A 17,570-nucleotide genomic window follows, 5' to 3' on the forward strand; every position below is an offset into this window, starting at 1 on the left:
ACACAGTAGTGAACATCTATGCTTCTAATACGGGACAAGGACCATTTTTTGAGCAATTATCCCAAACAATAAAGCAATGGGTGGAGGGTTCTTTAATAATTGGGGGGGGACTTCAATTTAACTAGATACCCCTTCCTAGATGCGAGTGGGGGAGGAGGGAGCTACTCTAGACGTCATCTAAAAGGATTGAGGGCCCTGATGAGTGATTGGGACCTAATTGATGTGTGGAGACTCCACCACCCTTCCGAGCGTAACTACACCTTCTACTCAAAGACGCATAAGACATATACCAGGATAGACTACTTCCTAGTTGATAGGGATCTGACCAATAAAACAAAAAGTGCCGAGATAATGCCTATAACATGGTCAGATCATGCGGCGATCTCACTCACACTATATAAGTTGGGTATCCAGTCAGGAGACAGGTTTTGGCGCCTTAATGAAACCTTACTCGCAGATCAGGAGTTCTGTCTGACATTTAGAACGGAAATGGAGATTTTCGTAAAAGAAAATGACACTGGGGAAGTCTCGGCCAGTACCCTATGGGACTGTTTTAAAGTAGTTGCCGGGGTAAATTAATTGCATGAGCGTCGTATGTACAGAAACTTAGGAATCGGAGGCGCACTGAGATTATGGTCTAACTCAGTAAATTAGAAATCCGACATAAACGACAGGGAGGATCGGAAGTGGCGGCCCAATTAGAACGCCTAAGGGAGGAACTGAGAACTATCTCTCTGGGAGATATTGCATTTCAGTTGGACAGGGCCAAACAAGACTTTTTTGAGGGGGGAAATAAAGCAGGGAGATTACTGGCTCGTAAACTCAAAATCAGGGCAACACAGAATCAAATTTTAAAGATTAAATCAGAATCTGGAGAAATGCTCTCTGATAATGATAAAATCCGCCAGAGATTTATCCAATTTTACCAGCAATTATACTCCCGGCAAAATTATATTACACAAGAGGATATTGATGCATATTTAGAGCATACAGTGCTACCACAGGCAGAACTGGCCCAACAACGGTATCTAAATAAACCAATCGTAGAGGAGGAGGTTATCAAGGCTATCCAGGGCCTGAAAATGGGGAAATCTCCGGGAGTCAATGGATACACGGCTGGTTTCTATAAATCCTTAAGCGCTACTGTAGCCCCCTTACTGACTGCAGCGTTTAACAATTTATTGCTTGAGGGAGAAATAGGTATAGACGCTAATAAGGCGGGGTTAACTATTTTAGCAAAGCCTGGAAGGGATGTCACACTATGTGAGTCATATATAGACCCATATCACTCATTAATCTTGATTTAAAATTACTAGCGAAAATCTTGGCTACACGCTTAGGTACTATTGCCCCTTCTATCATACATCCGGATCAAATGGGATTCGTACCTGGCAGACTTGCAGCGGATAATGTCAGGAGGGTTATTGACTTAATATGGTATGCGCAGACTACGAGGCAGCCGGCAATTCTGTTAACCATAGACGCTGAAAAAGCGTTTGACCTTGTCCACTGGGATTACTTGTTCTCTGTATTGAGGAAAATGGGGTTGGGAGGCAATTTTTTGCCTTGGATACGAAAGCTGTATTCTCACCCTAATGCATGTATTAAGGTAAATCGGGGTTATTCGAAATCATTTTCGATTGAAAGAGGAACTCGACAGGGTTGCTTTCTTTCTCCTCTCCTATTTGCCCTCTACCTTGAACCGCTTGCTACTGCTATAAGAAACATGGGGGTCATCCAGGGAATCAAAATAGGTGATCAGGAATATAAACTATCACTTTTCGCAGATGATGTTTTATTTACGGTGGTTAACCCCATAGAGTCCTTTCCTCCTTTAGTGCAGGCCCTAAATCAGTTCGGCAGAGTCTCGGGGTACAAACTAAATATGGAGAAATCTGAATTTCTTAACATCTCACTTAACCCCGAAGGAGTAAAAACAATACAACAGGGTTTCCCCTTTAAATTGGTAAGAAATCTCTCAAATATTTGGGAGTCCGTCTAGGAGCGGATACCGGAGACTTATTTGAGTTAAACTATGTCCCTATTTGGAAAACTATAAACGATGACCTACAGAAGTGTGAAAGATTAGAGCTATCGTGGTTGGGCAGGATAGCCACCATTAAAATGAATGCCTTACCAAGACTTAGCTACTTATTCCAAGCACTACCCATTGCAGTCCCACAGACAGCTCTACGCACATGGCAGAAACACCTATTTTGGTTCCTGTGGAAACGGAGGCCTCCCCGAGTCAGTGGGAAAGTGTTATTTCAGCCCAGAGACAAAGGGGGAATGGGAGTCCCATGTTTACTATTTTATTATGTAGCAGCACAATTACGATACCTTATAGATTGGAATGTGGTGGGCACTCATAAAAGATGGGTACAATTAGAGCGAGATTTAATGGGGGGCTTCCCACTCAACTCTTTAATGTGGCTTTCACTCTCCTCTAGACCTCTACACTCCGGTGTAGCTCCCACTATTACTCATACTCTGTCGATCTGGGATAGGTGGAAGAGTGAGATTGCAGGAGATAGAACAATATTTTTTAAATCCCCCATCTTTTTCAATAAAGAATTTCAACCCGGGATGAATAAGAAAATAGCGGGAAGGTGGGAACAAGCTGGATGTAAGTGTCTTGAGCATGTTTGGCAGCAAGGGAAACTTAAAGAATTTACGCAACTTGCTGAACAGTATGGGCTCCCTTCGACTGACCACTTTTTCTATTTACAATTACGACATTACGTTTCACAGAAAACTGTACAGTCCGAATTGGCTAGAGGTAAAACGTTATTTGAAGGTTACTGTGATCATGCTGACATACTTAAAAAAGCAATTTCTAAGATTCATATCCTGCTTAACAGAGACCTGCATAATACACCATATCATAAGGTTCAGTGGGAAAAGGATTTGGGGGGGGGCTATGACAGCACAAGAGTGGCTACAATGTTATAATACTATTAGAAAGGGGTCAATCTCAGCTTCAATAATAGAACAGAACTATAAGATGTTGTATCGTTGGTATTTGACGCCAGAGAAAATGCATAAATTCTATCCTTCTAACTCGGATCAATGTTGGAGAGGGTGTAACGCTAAAGGTACATTCTTACATATCTGGTGGCAATGTGCGGCCATCCAGGATTATTGGATTATGATTAGGGGACTCGTCTCCGATATAACGCAGGTCTTTGTACCGCAAGAACCGAAACTTTCTTCTTAATATTTTCCCATCTGCACTCTCTGGACAAAACACCTACCTGATTCAACAGATTATTCAAGCCGGCAGGGCGGAGATTGCGGTTATGTGGAGAAAGAGAGAGGTCCCTTCTCGAGCTCAGGTACTCCATCGACTGAATAAGGTTTGGTATCTCAACAAACTGACTGCTATAAGGCGCAATAACTTTAAAAAGCATATACAGCAATGGACAGATTATGATAACTGGAGGCACGATCAGTCTGATATGCCGGAACGGGACATTGCAACCGAGATTAGTTCCTCTGCTACTTGAATTATTGTAGAAGGATCCATCTTTTAAAATGCCTCTACTTGATGCTTGCAACCTCACATAGATCTATCGGACTTTCGTATCTAGTCAGCTTGGACTGTTGGCTATTCACTTACCTGGACCATGGGAAGGGAGGGGGGGGTTGGGGTAAAAGAAAACAATGCACATAGCCTAATCTGATGTTTGATATGTCAACATAGTATGCGTTTGTGTAACTTCAACAAATGTTTTGTGTTATGAGAAAATGTTTACCTGGCTTTGTAAAATATAAATTAAAAAAATAATACATTTTGTCTTCATTTAAGTGGTACAGATGAAAATCCTTTTTAATTTCTGAACTTTGCTGCTTTAACAAGCAATCCTGGATGTCGCATTGCCTCCTGTAGGATTTCATCGCTACTGGACGGATTTCTCACAAGGATCCTTATTATATAGGTTTTGTCGTAAAGCCAGACTGAGGGGAAAATACCACAACACTTTTCCTTCAAAGTGGCCTGGTGGTGACCTGACATGTTTAGAGCAGTGAACTAGTCTGAGACTTTGTTCTTCTGTTGTCTTGGTTTCTTGTGATTACCAGATTTGATTAAAAAAAAAAAATGCCCATTTGGAAACCAATGCAAAGCACTGCAGTTTAGGATTGGATGTCGCTGTTGTACAACAGTGAACATGATTTTCCCTCTTCAGATCATAACGGAGTAGGGAACTTCAACGCTTGAATCTTGTCTCTTTAGTGGTATTTACTCTGGTCAAATGTGCAACTACTAAACTCTAGCCCTATAATTGGGAAGCTGTTATTCACGGTGAGATTCTGTTCATCCAGTGTCCTGTTGCTCAAGGGAAAACTATTGGCTAAGTTATGAATGCTTGGTATTTACAGTAAATTTCATGTATTCATGCCAAGTAGAACTGAAGTTGTTGTTAGTCATCCTACCTTTTTTTTTTTTCCATCTGCTGGGTTTCCGTTCCAAGCAGTAAAGTAAGCTCACATGTTAAATGGAAAATTAGTGTATATCTTTGTTTTTGGTTTTTTTTTTAATCTTGCTGACCATCTGTCCTGCTCAAGGCTTGTTTGGTTGGAATGTAACACTTTCAGTTTACAGTTTGAAAAGTAACTAGACTGTATAGTTTTTGAGATTTGAATGTTTAAGGGTAACACTGAAATTAAATGGCATTATTCAGTATGGCAGCAGGTAGGGAAATGCACCTGGAGGTTAACTGCTGTTAATTTCTTAATGTTGCACAGTAAGCTCACACTTGTTGCTGCACGAAGCAACAAGTGTGAGCTTGCAAATAAATTTCACAAACAAACCTTTGTGACAGTGAGATGACAAAGGCATGCATATACATTCACCAATTGACTGTTCTGTTCAAGCCTTGTTAGGAGTAGGAATTTTGCCAACTTCTTAATTTACAACATATAGCTATGCCACTGTTAGGAGCCAAAGGATCCTGGCCTTTGTGTGATTAGGCAGAACTTGCTTGTTTCCTTGCTGCTGCAGTGTATATCTACTGCTTCAGGACCCTGTTGAGAGCAAACCCGTCCTTTACTATGTGTCATTTAGTTACATTTCTTAGAACAGTGTTCACCTGAGCCTATTGTGTGTTTCAGAAAATGGATTCGAGTGGTGTAAAAGTGTTAGAGACTGCAGAGGATATCCAGGAGAGACGCCAGCAGGTTCTGGACCGATACCTTCGCTTCAAAGAGCTGTCAAGTCTGAGGCGCCAGAAGCTCGAGGATTCCTATAGATTCCAGTTCTTCCAGCGTGATGCAGATGAGTTAGAAAAGTGGATCCAGGAGAAACTCCAGATTGCTTCAGATGAAAGTTACAAAGACCCAAGCAATCTACAGGTAAGATTCTATCTGCCTTGGGTACATGGTCATTACCTGGGGAACTCATTTTAACATGTTTGATTAGCACTGATGCAATTATTTTGTTGAGCTGCTCTGATTTAATTTCTGCTGCTTGGCATTTACAGGGGAAATTACAGAAACACCAAGCCTTTGAAGCTGAGGTCCAGGCCAATGCAGGAGCCATTGTCAAACTGGATGAGACAGGCAGCCTGATGATCTCCGAGGGACACTTTGCCTCTGAGACAATAAGAGTGCGTTTATTGTGCATTTTATTTATTTTCTACAGATAGGAGCAAGAGAATAAAGTGAAATTTCAAAATGTTGCTATCAGAATTATTTAAAGATTGATATAGTGAGAAGTGAAGACTTTCTTTAGTGATTGGTGGCATAGATGAGGGAAAAATGTCAGGAAAATGTTTAAATATGACTGGTAATTTTTTCTTCTTCTTGCTCTGGCACTTTTATAGGCTGCCTCTGTCCAGGGTGGCTTACAGCCAAACATACAAAATAAAACACAAATTAATAAAACATGATTAAAACACAGCAGAGAGGACTAATGAGCCACAGCATGATAAAATACAATAAAACATCAAAGCATAACATTTGCATAATCTTGTGCCAACAATTACACACAAGGTTTTACTGTGGAAGAGGCATCAGGTAATCTTAGAATAGAGTTAAAATAGAGTTAAAATATCTTTAGTAAGCCTGCCAATGTAAGTCTACCAAGACAAAATTATGTGGTCCCTATCTGGACAGCCAGATAAGATGGGCAGCATTCTGTAAAAGCTGCAGGGACCTAATGGTGCAGGCAGGGAGGCCTAAGAATAAACAGTTGCAGTAATTGAACACAGGTGTAATTAAAGCCTGAACTACTAGGTGAAAGTCAACAGTTTGTAGAAGGACCTTCAATGGCCATAGCAGTCGTAGCTTATAGAATCCTGATTTAACTACCGCTCTAGTTTGAGGAATGAATGACAGTTTGGAGTCAATAATAACTCCTAGACTTTTTGCTTGATCAATGACTTTTATCACATTCCCAATCAAAATTGATAATGGGATAGGAACAGATGGGCGAAGTTGTAAGAACATGATCTGTCTGTGATAGGTTCAGAGCAAGTTTATTTGAGGTTAGCCAGTGATTAATTGTGGTCATACTGGCTGAAATCTTCCTGCTCTTTTGAGCTTCCTGTTCAGTTTGAAAACATTTTCTACTGGGCTATAGTGCCATTAGCCTTCGTTTGCAGCTACCCAAGAGTTTTCCTATTTTCTAACCTCCCATCCCATCTAAGCAGTGAGTCCTTGGTGAAGGGCCACAAACTGTGGCTCCTTCCCGAACACCAAACGCATACACCTTAAATGTAGAAAGTATTGTCACCATTGTGCAATGGTGGAGATCCATCCTTCGCAGGAATGGGCAATTCCGGTCCTCGAGGGCCACAAACCAGTCAGGTTTTCAGGATACCCCTAATGAATATGCATAAAAGAGATTTGCATTCAGCTGAGGCACAGTGCATACAAATCTTTCATGCATATTCATTAGGGATATCCTGAAAACCTGACTGATTTGTGGCCCTCGAGGACCGGAATTGCCCACCCCTGCTCTAGGGGCATTAAGTGCTATATTCCTCCTCATCCTGCTACACCAGTTCAGACAAGTGGGTTGTTCCCCCACTCCCCCTCCACAACCTGTCAGTAGATGGGCAGAGAACACAGCTTTGTCTGTAATGTTGTCATGGCTTCTTACATGTGGTGCAGACCAGAAACAAGCCAGTATTCTCTGCCTCCAGCAGATGGTAGGGTGTACTGGTGGTGCAGCAGGATTTCCTCACTTGGATGTCTTTCCCTTTTTAGAAGTGTTAGGTAGTTTTCCTCTTTTCCGGTGGCCAGAGGTTTTGTCCAAGTTTTGTGAGCCCTACTGTGCAGGTTCCCAACCTTGGGAGAACTTAGGAGAACCCAGGGAATTTGAATTGGCAGTGTTAAAATAAATAAATAAAAAGACTGGGATCCTCTGCATTTCTGCCTTATTTCCCTCCCTTTCTTTCTTTGATTGACTTGAGGAGTCCTTTTTTTCCTAGCTGGATAAAATTAAAAAAAAAAAATTGAAACAGTCTTGGAAGAGATTGGAGATGAGTTACTGCCATTTTGTGCTTTCTGCAGGGATAAGTGTTACCAGGCACTGAGGAGGGGGGAAGAGTTTTGCCAGCCATTTCTATTCTTTCTGATCCATGCTGCTTGGGCTGGCACCATGGACAAAGTTGTGTGTGGCCATTGCTGTGCAGCCTGGGGTGCAGGCGCCCTACAGGTTATTTTATTTATTGATATTTATATGCTGCCTGCTGACAACACTCAAGCTCTAGGCAGCTAACAATACTACATACATAATCGTAAAAGAAAACGTTCTTCAGGTTCCCTATGTGCCAAATGTCTTGAAGGTTGGGAGGTTCTCAGCAGAGGGGTGGGAGGGGGGCACTTTAGCCTCCAAGTTGCAGGCCTGTTGTGACTGCAGCAGGGACAGAGTTGCCTTTAGCTTCCTGCTCAGGTTGCAGAGCAGTGAAGGCCTATAACATGGTGGTTATGGCAAGAGTCGACCATTTTGCATTCTGGGCCTGTGGGCCCAATTAATCCTCCATTGCCGGCAGATGTCTTTGCGGATCCCCCTGTTATTTCCTGTGGAGGAGCTACAAAGGGCTTCCTTTCAGAGTTTCAGATTAGTTTCCTTGGGGGATTCTACCCTGGAATTTTTTTAGGATTTTATACCATGTCTTCTGTGCCTTACAGAGGCCTGGTGATTGGAGCGAGACCTAGTTCCTCAATTCCACTCTTTTTAGGATCACAGTTGGTGATCAGGTACTTGCAAAAAGAGCCAGATTGGTGGCCACCTTTATCAAAGGAGCCTCAGTTGGAGGACCCTAGGGATATTTTTGATACCAACAGCTAATGATGCATGAAAGAAATAATCTTTTGATAAGACATTATTATTTGGCTTTTCCACAAGGATGAAGTCATGTCTTATTGATAAAGTGGTGGTATTCCTCAGAATTTTGGATTCCAAGATAGTGGAAACACCTGATTGGGACCCTATTTTAAAGGTGTTCATAAAACTTAAATCTTTTCCTCTTTATTCTGAAGTGGAGGACATGTTACTGATGGAGTGGGAGTTCCCAGAGTGGTCTCAAAAGGGTTAGTATTTTTAATGAGCTTTACCTACTGTTGCAGGATGCTGTACTAGTTTTGACATTGATCAGAGCTGTCCTAGTTGAGCCAAATGCTTCCCTTAGAGATTCTTAAAATAGGAAAACTGAGCTTCCTTTGAAGCATACTTTTTACTTCCTTGGCCCTGGCAATTCAGATTGCTACTTGACAGCTATGTAGCTTGGACTCTTTTGCAGCAGCTCCCTGAAAGTGAGGCAGTCTGACTGGAATATGGGGTTGCGTTTCTAGCAGATGCTCTATATGATCTCATCAAGATTTCTTCTAAGTCTGTGGCATCTGCGGTAGCAGCTAAGAGATTTCTATGGCTATGCCATTAGCCCCCAGTTCATGGTCCAAAACCCTGTCTCTGTAAACTTTCCTTTTGGGTTCAAATTGCTGTTTGGTGAAAATTTGGAACAGCTGGTAAAGAAACTGGGAGATCCAAAGTCTCTAAGACGTCTTGAGGAAAAGGCAGTCTTTCTATTGGAACTACAAAGGTTGTGCTCCATTTCAGGATGCCAGGCATGTTAGACCAGGGAATCGGGTGAATTGACAGCTATTCAAGGAAAGGAGCCTGTCCTTCCGAGGAACTAGAAAGACCAGGTGTGACTGCCAGCTCTACAAGTACCAGTCATACTAAATGAAACAAGGTAGGTTCACGCTTTGGTAATCCCAGTAAGTGGTTGTCCACAACAATTTATCAGGAGTTGGACCCACATAACCTCAGACTAGTGGGTTTTACATTTACTTTGGACTGCTATATTCTAGAATTGGCAGCTTCAGTTCTGATGCTTTTATGGTCTCTTCATGCATCTCCCCTGCTGGAAAGCTGGCAGTGAAATCTATGCTTAAGGCTCCAGCTGTTGAAGGCTGTGATCCAGTGCCATGTGAAGAATAGGGTTGTGGCCGTTATTCCATTTATTTTGTAATTCCCAAGAAAGATGGAACTTACAGGCCTATTCTTGATCCAAGTTAAAGGAATGTACCACAGTCTGTGGGTATCATTTTAGGATGGAGACTTTCCTGTACAGCTGCCAGCACTGAATGCAGAGTGTATTCTATCATCCCTGGACCTATTGGAAGCATACTTTCATATTCCCATCAAAAGTTTCTTCATTCTCGGTTCCAAGCACTCTCCTTTGGTTTAGCCACAGCTTCAAGAATCTTTATCGAGGCATGTTAGCATTTTTGAGAAGGGATGGGATTATGTTCATCCATCTCAACTGATTACTCAGGGCCAGGTCCTATTGAAGGACACTGTGTCCAACAGAGTAGTTCAAGTTTTAGAAAGTTTGGGCTGGGTTGTCGATTCTTAAAGAGCAGAATTCCTAGACGCTGGAATACCTGGAGTGCCGTTCGATATGCATGCAAGCCATGTTTTTCTGACTTCACAGCATGTGGCCAAAATTGTGGATCAAGTTCAGATGTTCTCGGCTCCCAGACTTGGTATTATCTTCACTTGCTAGGCTGTATGGCTGCCACCTTGTATCTTGTTTCTTGAGCCAGAGCTCATATGCGTCCTCTCCAATTGTCTTTTCTCTTGTTGGCCGCCTCAATATCAGGATTACGAGTTGCCTTTCTTTACCTCTTCCAGTGAATGAGAGCCTGTCTTGGTGGATGATGCCTCGGGATTTATTGAAGGACAGGAGTTTGGAAGCATTAAAGCCTAGAAATGCAGAAAAGGACTAAATGGTCCATCCGGTCTGCCCAGCAAGCTTCTTAATTGCCTTTCTGTGCAAGTTTCTCCCATATTTCTCTTAAGGGTAGTAACTGCTGCTATGTACAGTTATCCCCAAGCCTTATCATAACCCATAAAGATTGTAGCAACATTTTTTATTGGGTGATGAGCTTTTTTGAAATTGTTTGATATGCTTTGCTTATGGACTTGGCTGTAGAAGCAGTCCTGTGCTTTTTTCCTTATCTCAGGTTGTAGAAGTCCAGGGCCCTTTTGGTTGTTTGAATCCAGTTCCCCCTCTAGAATAATCACCACGGATGCAAGTCTGTCAGACTAGGGGATGCACTGTTTAGCTCAGATAGCTCAAGGGCTCTGGTCTGAGGAAGAAGCCACCTGGTCCATCAACAGGTTAGAGAAGAGAGCTATAAGACTAGTCCTTTTGCAATTTCTTCCATTAGTGAAAGAAAAGGCAGGCAGAGTGCTCTCTGACAACGCAATTGCAGTGGCTTACCTGAGCAGGGGGGGGTTGTTAACTCTGAGTCCAGGGGTTTCCGAGGAGATATAATTATAAAGTTAAATTAGAAGGATAGGCAGACTGGATGACCAATACTTTTTTATTCTGCCATCATGTTTCTATGTATATTGTTTCATAGGCAGAAGAAAATCTACAGTTGGTGATGGTGCATATTGTGGGTCAGGACCAGATACAAGCTGATTTTCTCAGCAGGAATCTCCTAGATCTAGGTGAACTTTAGAATAGAGAAGAACGCTGTCTGCAGTCTTGGTGGCTCCAGATTAGCTAAGGAAGCCTTGGTATGCAGATTGATCTTCCGTTTCAATTTCCAGGAATTCAAGACTGCCTTATTCATGGTCCAATCAGTCATGGAGGATCTGTCTCCATTTTGTCTTATGGGCCTGTCTCTTGAATGGTCACAGCTGTGAGAGGGATTGCTTCTCCCCTGTAATCTCTACCTTATCAAAGGCCTGAAAGACTTCAACCTCCTTGGCTTATGTTCGGTTTTGCTGTTTCTTTGAAGTGTGTGTAAACAATGATCAATTTCTCCAAGGTGGGCAGAGATGCCCAACATTTAGTCTTGGGGGGAATTCTGCGCTATTGCAGTGTGCAGAATTCCTGCAGAATTCCCCTCCAGCGCAGCTGTGCAGAATTTGGCAGGCCTCTGCATATCCCAAGCGGAGGACGTGCTCAAGCAAAGATGGAACAGGCCTTGTTGAGAGTTTGTGTGTCTGGTAAGACTACAAACCTGGGGGTATGTGTGAGAGAGAGCATGGTTGTGGGTGCCAGAGAGAGGGAGCCTATGTGTGGAGATTGTGAAGGAGTGTGAATATGTGAAAGATTGGGAGATGGTGTATGTGAAAAAGATTGTATGTGAGGGTGCTTTTTTGTTTGTGAAAAGGAGCTTGTGAAGGTGAGTATGAAAAAGATCCTCTGTGAAGGGATGTGTGAGAGAGAGAGGGGAGCCTATGTGTGTGTGTGTGGTGAGCAAGAGAGGGAGCCAGTGTGCAGAGGTGTGTGAGAGAGGCAAAGGTAGCCTGTGTGAGGGTGTTCGTGTGAGAGAGAGAAAGGGAGCCTGGGTGTGTGCGAGAGAGGGGGAGCCAGTATGAGGGGTGTGTGTGTGAGGGGGGGAGCCAGTATGGGGGTGTGTGTGTGTGGGGGGGGAGTCTGTATGAGGGTGGTGTGTGATAGAGAGGGAGCCTATATGAGGGGGTTTGTATATGCAGTAGAGAGAAGGAGCCTGTGTGAGAGAGAGGGTCAGAGGGAAGCCTGTGTGAGGGGCAGTATGGAGAGAGTGGGCAAACTCTAGGAGTGGAGGGATTGAGCCTAGAGGGGGAGGGGAGAGAGTGGCAGGTGGAGGAATTGGGGCCTGAGAGGGCAAAGTAAAAGGAGACTGGCCAGGGGAGTAGGGAGAGAGGGAGGAAAAGACACTCTTAAAGTGAACTTCTAGGGAAATTCTTCTCAAAATATTTACAACTCTGCATCTTTAAGTAATAACTTTTTTCTGTATTACATTTTAAATTAATTACTTAAACTGTAATGTATATTGTTATTTTGACAATATAAAGTATGCAGAATTTTGTGGAATTTTACAGAATTTTAAGTTTGTGTGCAGAATTTTCTAATTCTTTTTGCATAGAATTCCCCCAGGAGTAAACATTCTAACTTTCCTTCAACAGGTCTAGGTAAGGGTCTGGCTTTGAATTCCTTTGCACTCTATTGTTATAGGGGTAGAGTCCAAGGGAGTCTTGCTTGCTTCCCATCCTGGGATTCATTTTTTTCAGATGCTGAAGACAGTAGTTCCATAGTAGGACCTCAAGTACTTGTGGTGGCTCCTTTTGAGCTTCAAGAAGGCCTTTGCCAAGGATTTTTCTCTAGAAAAATTCTCCTGGTAGCAGTTTGTTCAGTGAGGCATATTTCTGAGCTTCAGGCTGTATCCTGTAGGGATCCTTTTTTAGTATTCAGTGGATTCTGTTTATATTCACCCTGTTCCCTCCCTTTTGCCTAAGGTGGTTTCTGCATTTCATCTGCATCAGACTATTATTCTACCAGCTTTCTCCAGAGAAGTGTGAAGGTGGTAATTGGTTTTTGGATGTCTAAGTGCTCATTAGATACTTGGAGGTTGCTATCACCTTTCCAAGAACAGATAAGTTTTATTTGGAGGGCCATGCAAAGGTAAAGTGGCTTCTAAAGCAGCTCTGGTGAAGAGGATTAAGGAAACAATCTCCTCAGCTTTTCTGCTTAAATGTTGAAACGCTTTTCATGTTCTTTGAGCCCATTCAACTAGGGCTCAATCTTCTTTCTGGGTGGAAGCTAAGCATTTTTTTCTTTTACAATTAAAATAATGAAAAAGATGGTAGCACTTATCTTTTCTCTTTAAATCTTTATGTTCAGAGGAGAGATGGCATGCCCTTTGTGAAGTAAAGCCTGATATGAATCGTGTTTCGTGTGAAATTTCCTCAGAGGCCATCAGTATAGGCATACACAATCCTCCAGATTATGTCAAGTGTCTCTTGACATGATTCATAAAGGGCATGTCATCTCTCCTCTGAACATAAAAAAGATTGAAAGAGAAGATAAGGGCTACCATATTTTTCATTTTAATTGCAAAAAGTGAGTCAAATATTCAGGGTGAGATTGATGATTAAAATTTTTGGCTGATTTTATGTTTAAGTGATTATGGGGGTGCTTTCATTGGGCAGTCACTCTTAGATGAATATTTACAAGCTTTAACAAAATGATGGTCTTTTTAATCTAGATTAACATAGTCAATCTGAGTTTTTTTCTGTTGCATGAATTAAAATGCCAACCTTGTTCAAAGCAATGCATATACAGGGATACCTATTGGCAGAGTTGATTCAGGCATTCTGTACAGTTTGTTGCATTCACCAGATCCAAAGTAAATATAAATAGTTTTAAGAATTTTACTCTGAGCAGAGCAGTCTTGATAATAGGTCCAAAGATGTGGAATTTAGTGGATATTACTTTATGGAAAGAGAAGGAATTAAGGATTTTTAGAAAACCCTTGAAGACTAGCCTTTTTAAGAACGCATATGATTAATTTTATATTATTCTTTATTTTTTATGTTTAATGTTTTATTCCTCTGCATTCAGGCAGGCCAATCACCATCAGTGGGTTATGCATCTCGGCCAGCAGATGGAGATGGAGCAAAAGCTGACATCACGAATATATAGTCCCTCCCTGATATCCCGCCCACCAGTATTCTCAGTCTCCAGCAGATAGTGGACATGCATTTCCCAACTGGGGTTTGTCTGTGGGGGGAAAAAAAAAGAAAAATAAGACATCTAGAAGACAAGACATTTATATAGCACCGCTTGCCTCCTGAAGTGATACTGTTTGGTCCCTCCCTCAGTAGAGAGCCTTCAGTCCAGTAACCTTGGGTGGCGTGGACATTATTAAAAAGATAAATAATTTTGCGGTTGCAAGACGAGAGAGGCTCGGTGGTAAAGTCTTTCGCCCTCTCCTCCCGTAACCGGGACCCATTCCTGCTCTCAGCCAGGGAGGGCAGAGCTCAGGTAAAAGTTTACTTTATATACAAAAAAAAAAAGAGGAGGAACTTGTTAGTGAATTTTCCTACCAGGTCTGTTTCCTCGGCGTTTGACTTTCTTGCTCACATCTCTGAGAAGTTCTGTGAGGTGTGGAGGCAGTTCAGGAATGGTGGGTTGAGCAGCCTTTTGGTTAGGCCTAGCTCTCGGCTTATTTTTGGTGCCTGGTAGGCCGCGGCAGTTAGTTTGTGTGGTTTTTTTTTTTTTTCTAGTGTGTGCACCTATGTGTGTATGAGTGGTTCTTTTGGACACACATTCTGTGTGTCCAGGTTGGGGGTAGTTCCTTCTGGACGCACATTTTATGTGCTTAGCTTGGGCATTTTATTTTTTAAGCATGTGTAACTGGACACGTGTACCTAGTTTGGGCGAGCGTGGTAAACACGTGTGCCTGGATGTACATTTTTTGTGCATCTAGCTGGGTGTGTGCCCATACCTCTGTCAGTGCATTACAACTATGGAGCCGGTGGCAGAGAAGTCTAAGCACTTATCTATTTGTGCAGCATGCCACATTGGCGATAGAGCTGGAGCTTTCTATAAGCCTCTGTCAGCACTGCCTGGATGCTCATGGGGATTTGCCTCCTGATTTTGCCAACTATGGTCAATCTCCTCGCTCTGAGGGTGACACGATGTGGGTGGCCCCTCCAGTTCATCCAGTGGCCGATTCTTCAGGGGAGACTCGCTCTCAGGATGTCAGGTTCATGCCTATGGGGCCTGGAATGAAGCCGTCCTCCTTTTCCTGGGTGTAGTTCTTCCAGGGATTACAAACCTTTCTACAGGGGTGGTCGTCTGAGTCGACAATACCTACTAGTTTAGGTCCATGCACTCAGAGTTGTCCTGTGTCTGCCACCACGATTAAGTGCTGTGGCGCAACGCAGCCTGACAGGATTCGAATGCATCAAGATGACACTGATGATGGCAATGGCTCTCCTGTTGAAGGGTTGATTTCCCCCAGATTTAGATGCATATAGATCTCTTCTCAGTTTCCTTCATAGAGATGAATTGCCAAGCTTGATCTCTCATACTTTGAAGACTCTTGGAGAGGCTGAGGGGTGACTCCTCGAGATTGCAGAAGGACGACCCCATTTTGGTCACTCTACACAAGGCTTCATGTTTCTTTCTCCACCTGGATGCCATTCAAGAGTTGATTGATCTAGAATGGAGTGCGCCAGAGGTGTCTTTTAAAAGGGTGGGCGCACCTTGGGTTTATACCCCTTGGCTCCGCAGGCCAGAGAGGAGCTGTGTTTTCCAAAAGGTAGATGCCTTGTGACTTTCTCAAGAATCTGGCAGTGCCGCTTCCGATAGCAGATCTATGATAGAACCGGGGGCTTGCTGCCTTAGCTGACGCAGGCTATGACCTGGTTCATACAGCCGCCAGAGTTGTTGCTTCTGTTACAGTGGCCAGACAGCTGTGGCAGTGCAGCTGGTTGGCAAATACTATTTCCTGTACATACCCAGATCAATCTAGACCAGTGGGTTATGCACTCCCACCAGCAGATGGAGGCAGAGGACAAAACTTTGAGGCACTGCTATATCCAGGTATGTCACCTGCAGCTCCTCAGTATTTCTCTGTCTCCAGCAGATGGTGGTGCATACCTGCAGCTCTGAGCTGAGTTTGGATTTCTTGCTCCTTGGGGTGCCAGGTTCAGTTTTCTGGACCATCCCTCGAGTTAGAGCCGGCAGTGCTACCCCCGGCAGTGCTAGCCCGTGTATTCAGGGACTCCTGATAGCCAGGGGACTGGCTTCATCAGCGGCCTGAAGAATCCCTCTCCGTGACCACGGGTTCAGGGAAGTATCCGCGTTGGGGAAAGTTAATTTTTTCTGCTTTCTTTAAGTTTTGTTGGGAAAAAAAGTGCTTTTTTTTCTTCTGTCCCATGGTTCCCTGGGTGAATCAGTCTGCTCAGCGGGGCTGGGCCAGACAGGCCCCGATTTCGATTTCCTGAAGAGGGGGGAGAGCTTGCAGCCTTTAATGGAGCCTTCCCTGGGTGGTGTAGGGCCTCCTAGGCAGTGTCTCTGCGGCGGTCCCGGGTCTATTTTTGGTGCAGCAGCCATTTTGTTTTTTTCTTTTTCAGCTTCCACGAGGATTTCTGAAGGTGCTGGGACTGATTTTTGCCAACTATGTTTTTGGGTAACATCCGTTCTCTAAGGTAGCACTTGATTCCTCCCGGGGGGGGGAGGGGGAGGATGGAGTCTCTCCGAACTGTTATTGCGGTGGTCCGGAAGGGAGAATTCTCATCTCTCTGGATCTCACCGAGGCTTACCTGCACATCCCGATTCGCAGCGATCACTGGAAGTTCTTGCTCTTCAAGATTCTGGATCATCATTTCCAGTTCCGAGTGTTTCCATTCGACATGATGATGGCCCCGCGCACCTTTACCAAGGTGATGGTCATGGTGGCAGCGGCCCTCCGACAGGAAGGGGTGATGGTTCACCCCTCTCTCGACGATTGGCTGATTCGAGCCAAGTCAGATGAGGACTGTGGGCAGTATGGTCCAGCGGTACGCCGGGTGACCCGTTTCCTTCAGTCCCTCGGTTGGGTGATCAACAAGGCGAAGAGTCATCTGATCCCTTCCTAGTCCCTGGAATATTTGGGAGTCCGCTTCAACACCTTGCTGGGCAGGGTGTTCCTGACAACAGACAGGATGTGCAAATTGCAGCAGCAGGTGCGTCTTCTACTGCATCTCCTGATCCCCAGAGTGTGGGACTATCTGCATGTCCTAGGGTCCATGGCATCAACGTTGGAGTTGGTCCCTTGGGCCTTCGTTCACCTAAGACTGTTGCAGAGGGAATTCCTGTCGCGGTGGAATCCGGTGTTGGAACAGTTCCAGTTGCCGTTGTCACCACAGGCCTGGTCCAGCCTGGAGTGGTGGCTGTTGGAAGCCAACTTGCAAAAGGCAATGCCCTTTGAAGTCCCGGATTGGGTGATCGTGTCGATGGATGCAAGTCTCCAGGGCTGGAAAGTGGTGTGGCTGGGTCATGCTGCCCAGGGTCTCTGGTCCCTGCCCGAATGGTCATGGTCCATCAATCGCCTAGAGACGAGAGCAGTCCGCAAGGCATTGGTGGCCTTCCAGTTCCTGGTTCAGGGGAGGATGGTTCACGTCTTCTTGGACAACGCCACCACGGTGGCTTATCTCAAACGCCAGGGAGGAACCTAGAGTCCGGCCGTGGCAAAGGAGGCTCATCTCCTGTTTGCGTGGGCTGAGCTTCATCTGGAAGGAATTGCAGCTTCTCACGTGGCAGGCATGGACAAGGTGCAGGCGGACTTCC

At 44.1% G+C, this 17,570-nt stretch overlaps 1 protein-coding gene across 9 annotated transcripts in view; it reads left to right on the plus strand.

The window, feature by feature from the left end:
* Positions 1–17,570, plus strand: part of SPTAN1 (spectrin alpha, non-erythrocytic 1) — a 457,019-nt gene that overhangs the window by 29,288 nt on the left and 410,161 nt on the right. For all 9 annotated transcript variants that reach the window (XM_029611329.1, XM_029611328.1, XM_029611326.1 and 6 more), the window contains 2 exons: positions 5,113–5,352; positions 5,481–5,606. In XM_029611329.1, coding sequence (XP_029467189.1) covers positions 5,116–5,352; positions 5,481–5,606 — 363 coding nt within the window. In that variant the 5' untranslated portion in view covers positions 5,113–5,115. The remainder of the gene's footprint in view (positions 1–5,112; positions 5,353–5,480; positions 5,607–17,570) is intronic.

Source organism: Rhinatrema bivittatum, chromosome 8 (assembly GCF_901001135.1).
Source record: "Rhinatrema bivittatum chromosome 8, aRhiBiv1.1, whole genome shotgun sequence".
In the NCBI taxonomy this organism is placed as follows: domain Eukaryota; kingdom Metazoa; phylum Chordata; class Amphibia; order Gymnophiona; family Rhinatrematidae; genus Rhinatrema; species Rhinatrema bivittatum.